General features: G+C 33.9%; 1 protein-coding gene across 1 annotated transcript in view; it reads left to right on the plus strand.

Annotated features, from left to right (window-relative positions):
* The window catches only part of LOC107467840 (polypyrimidine tract-binding protein homolog 3), a 5,372-nt gene extending 1,921 nt beyond the window's left edge, over positions 1-3,451 (plus strand). Inside the window, exons 7-15 of the mRNA XM_016087049.3 lie at positions 692-756; positions 848-897; positions 1,074-1,115; positions 1,214-1,265; positions 1,374-1,392; positions 1,539-1,552; positions 1,904-2,011; positions 2,109-2,252; positions 2,655-3,451. Coding sequence (XP_015942535.1) covers positions 692-756; positions 848-897; positions 1,074-1,115; positions 1,214-1,265; positions 1,374-1,392; positions 1,539-1,552; positions 1,904-2,011; positions 2,109-2,252; positions 2,655-3,044 — 884 coding nt within the window. The 3' untranslated portion in view covers positions 3,045-3,451. The remainder of the gene's footprint in view (positions 1-691; positions 757-847; positions 898-1,073; positions 1,116-1,213; positions 1,266-1,373; positions 1,393-1,538; positions 1,553-1,903; positions 2,012-2,108; positions 2,253-2,654) is intronic.
* Positions 3,452-4,946: the final 1,495 nt, after the last annotated feature.

A 4,946-nucleotide genomic window follows, 5' to 3' on the forward strand; every position in this document is an offset into this window, starting at 1 on the left:
GACTATAACTGGGTTATAGAGGATATATTTTGGTCATGCTGGAATTGATTTTGACATATATAAACAAAATATTTCGTTTTCTGTGTAAATAAAAAAGTTATTACTGAAATTTCTGTTTTGGAAACAGTTCAGTGGTGTCAATCGATGATTGATCCATGTAACCAACACATATGGTAGTATATATTTTGATAAATAGGGACTTATGAATAAGTTATCTGTGCTTGGACTTGGATACATGGTTACATCAGCGCTTGTTTTGACTGTTCTAAAATATGCTTCTTGAGAAGCTAGATAATTTATTGTGTAGTGGAATGTAGCTTCTGTTTCTATACATTATTTATATGTATTTGCCCTGTAATTAGATATCAGCACTGTGATTGCATTTTTATATGGGTGAAAAATAATCATTATATTGCACAGGAGCATTGGCTCAAGCGATAAAGGGCATCTGGTATCATGTGGATAGTGGGGGCTTCAATCGGAAATTGCACAATCCCCTTGTTCCAACCCCCTTAACCACTCACTACTTGCCTTGGGGTCGTGGGATCCAGTTTGGCCTTCCTGGGTCCCATGCTAGGAGGGCCTTCCTTGAACCAGAAAAAGAACATATGATTATATTTGATATATCCATGTATATTTTTTTATAACTTACTGTATGTAATGTTTCATCATGTATTTGCATGCTGTGTAGGTTTTCAGGCTCTTATCCAGTATCAGTCACGTCAGCATGCTGTTGTCGCAAGAAGTACACTTCAGGTTCTTTAACATTTCCTTTCAGCTCGAGGCTTTACCTGGCATTTTAATTCTGATATTGTCTCTGAATGGTAATTTTATTTATGAAATTTAGGGACGCAATATATATGATGGTTGCTGTCAGCTGGACATTCAGTTCTCAAAGTAGGTTAACTTTATCTAAAATAATTTCATTATATTTTGGTTTGTGGTTTTTAAGCTCCCCGCATGGCTGCTTCCTCCCCCCTTCTCTCTATCTCTCTCTCTCTCTTGATTTTTTTTTTCTTTTCTCCTGATTTTTTTGGTTCTTATTTATCAAAATTTATTCATCTTAATTGCAGCCTTGATGAACTACAAGTGAACTACAACAATGACCGTTCAAGGTGACTACATTGGTTCTCATCTTTCTGTTTTTGTTTACGTCTCGTTCTCTTTTTATCAATGTTATGTTATCAGATTATTGTGGACTTTATTCTGACAGGGACTTTACGAACCCAAATCTTCCTACAGAGCAGAAAGGAAGACCGTCACAAGTATGTTTTTTTTGTATGTTTTTTTTTTTTTTGAATGATTAAAATCTCCTCTTCATCTTTATCAAATCTGTTCTAATGTTTTTTTATCTTTCATCTTCTGTGAAACAGCCTGGATATGGCGATACAGGTAATATATTCTGTTCTTGGTTCTTTAGCCGGGGCAGCTTCTAAATATTTCAGGCTGCTTTGGTTGGTTTGCTATGTTTGTTATTGTGTTATTTTCTGTATAATTTACTAATATTTTCACTCTTTTTTTAATTTATTTTTTTGCAGTTGGATATCCTCAGGTTGGGTATTTTTTGCATCAAGTTGAAGTATCCATTTAAATTATTCTTGCACAGTGGATGTAGTGGGAGATGTCTGATGGTTGATCTTTTCTTCTGTATTTATGTTGATTTTTTGTTTCCCAAATTGGGTGTTTTGTTGGGTGAGGTTGTTGTTTGTTAGGCTTTATCCTTTCTTGAACTGCACATGATTTTTTTCCATTTTGAAAATGACAATATGATACGAATATATCACTCTGATGATAATATGCTGACTACAGTCGTTAATGCAATTTCTTATATTTCTGTTTAATTCACTTGTAGCAGTTCTTGTTTTCGTTATACGCTTATTTGTTAATTTGTTTTGAATCATAGATGGCCAATGCTGCAGCCATTGCAGCTGCCTTCGGGGGTGGTTTGCCTCCTGGAGTAACCGGGACAAATGACCGATGTACAATTCTTGTCTCAAATCTTAATCCTGACGTAAGCACTTTTTTCTTGCTTCTTCTTGGAGAGATTCTTTTTCTCCCTCACCCCCCTGCTCCCCTTCATTTAACTTGAAATTTGTTTGCTGTATCAGAGAATAGATGAGGATAAGCTGTTCAACTTGTTCTCCATTTATGGGAACATTGTGAGGATTAAGCTTCTCCGGAATAAACCAGATCATGCACTTATCCAGATGGGGGATGGTTTCCAAGCTGAATTGGCAGTGCACTTTCTGAAGGTTTGTTATGTACCTTGCTGTTCATATTCTTCTACGCTAGATCTTTGCAATAGGGAATCTATTAAAAACGGGTAAAAAGTATAGTCGATTTAAGGTGTAGAAACACAAATTTACTTTAACCTATTCGTATGTACTCAATTCTTTCTTATCTATCATTGAGGTTGTTATTGCTACGGTTCAAGTGTCTTTCAATAAAAAAAGATGTTACAATTTACGTGTCGCATGTTTGTGTATGTTATACTTGTTAATTTGTTGTAACTTTTGTTCATGATGTTTGGCATGCAAAGATTCTGTTGAGATCCAATTATTAAATTTCTTGACAGAAAAATTGATATCCTGCTTATTACTATTCCTTCTGCACTTTTAACCTGGTCCCCTGACATTTTGTCTTTCGAGATATAGGGAGCCACGTTGTTTGGGAAGCGATTAGAAGTCAACTTCTCGAAACATCCTAACATAACCCCAGGTGCTGACACGCATGAGTATGCCAATTCAAACCTCAACCGTTTCAACCGTAATGCTGCTAAGAACTACCGTTATTGTTGCTCCCCGACAAAGATTATCCATTTGTCAACACTCCCGCAAGATGTCACCGAAGACGAGATTCTGAACCTCCTGGAGGAGCATGGAACTATTGTGAACAGCAAAGTCTTTGAGATGAATGGGAAAAAGCAGGCTCTGGTTCAGTTCGAGACTGAGGAACTGGCTACCGATGCTCTTGTATGCAAGCATGCAAGCTCACTTTCTGGTTCGGTAATCCGCATCTCATTCTCACAGCTGCAGAATATATGATGAGAATTTGTTAAAGCCTTGAGGACAACCCAAGTAACAGTTGTTAAGGATTCTGAGTGTGGGAAGGATATTGTTTTATGCAGATGATGATGGTCTTCTCCATTATGTTGTAATGGTGCCTTTGCTTGCTATTTAACTTATAACACCTGCTCTGACACTTATTTTTTCCTCTCTACTCATTTGTCTTCTTATCTCTATTACCCTTTTTTGTTCTTTAGGTCGCTAACATGTTGTAGGCCTAGAATTTGTGATTGTGGAATGACTAGTTTTCAAGAGAAAAAGGGCAGTTCAGCACCATGCATTTTTCCATAGTAGCTGTTGTATCTGTTTTGTAATTCATTCTAAAGTAGGCTTTTTTGTATTCTCAATCCATGTCAAAATTTTGTTGTGTTTAGTGTATCTTAGTCTACTCCTTTTTGTAGCTTACTTATTTCCTTCTTACTCCTCTGCTATCATTCTTTCTCTTCATCTTCTATTCTTCCTTCTTCTACCTTCTCCTCTGCAAGCACATGGATTGAGAAGATTTCATTATTTCTCCTACTCCTCTACTTACTCTTCTTTCTGCCCTTCACTCCCTTCAGTCAATGTGCACGGTGGAAAATGGAAACGCCTAATGTCATTGACCTTAGGCCTTGTCAATATGTTTTAATCTTATCCCCCATATTTTGAAAATTAAAAATGCTATTTGAATATCAAAATAGCTACTAAAATTAGTTAAGAGTTTGCTATGGTGTCTAAAAAATATGGTAATTGTTAAAATAGGTTAAATAATTATTTTTAAATTTAAAAATATAAAAATTAAAATATTTTAAATATTTTAAAGTTATTATGAAAGATAATTTAGATAAAAGTTAGACACCAAACAAAAAGCACCATAAAATTGGTCAATTAGCTATTATATCATATATTTTTATACAGATACATATAGTTTAATTTAGATTTTGAGTTTAATTTTGATGTATTGATGGTGTAAAATGTCTTATACAATTGTGTAATTATATGTTATATCTGTTTTTTTAAATAACTATTTATGTATTTAATGTAAAAGATAGTTATTTTTTATGATATGGTATTACATAATTAAATATATATAAAATTATTTTATTATTTTATACTAATAGTATATTAAAATTAAATTATAATTGCACGTACTCAACTTTACGAAGGTCAACATTTACACACTTGTCAGATAACAAATATTTCAGTGGCATTCACTTGGCTTATTGCAATAGATTTGTGGTCTTAAGAAAGTTAAGACTTAAGAAGACTTAAAACATTGATACCCTTATAGGTTACCGGGATTCCCCCTTTGGTGAGGTCATCATATAAGTAGCATTCCTTTACTCCATTTATTAGGTTTTGTATTTTTTGTATTTTGTCATGTGATCATTTATTAAACTGAAACCGTAATGGTAATGACTGAAGTACAAAATATTCTCTATTTTTTTTGAATCACTAATATTTTTATTGGGTTAACCAGATAGTAATTGACATGCCAGAGGTTTTGTCAATGGAGCATCTAATATTTCTAGCAAAGTTAATGATTACCAATTTGAGCTTTTCTTTGATCTCTGTTGGTCCAATTATTTGGTATGTGTCACTGTATGAAAGTCTTGTGACTAACCGACCAATTTTATTAGGAAGGTCTTTTTCGACCTGAAAAACCTTCTCTATAATAAGCATTGGTTTTGGTCAACATAAGCCTTGTGTATTATTGGTCCTTGTAAGTACTCTTTTATCTACTTTTTTGTCCTCTGTGGTCTAGTCCTATTCTGATTGGGCTTAATTGATGTTCAAAATCAAACTATAAGATTGATATCTTTGCACTATTCTTTGATTGAGTGAGATTGAAAACTTTTTGCTTCATGCAAAAAAAAAAAAAAAAAAAAAAAAAGAGAACTT

Source organism: Arachis duranensis, chromosome 9 (assembly GCF_000817695.3).
Source record: "Arachis duranensis cultivar V14167 chromosome 9, aradu.V14167.gnm2.J7QH, whole genome shotgun sequence".
Classification (NCBI taxonomy): Eukaryota; Viridiplantae; Streptophyta; class Magnoliopsida; order Fabales; family Fabaceae; genus Arachis; species Arachis duranensis.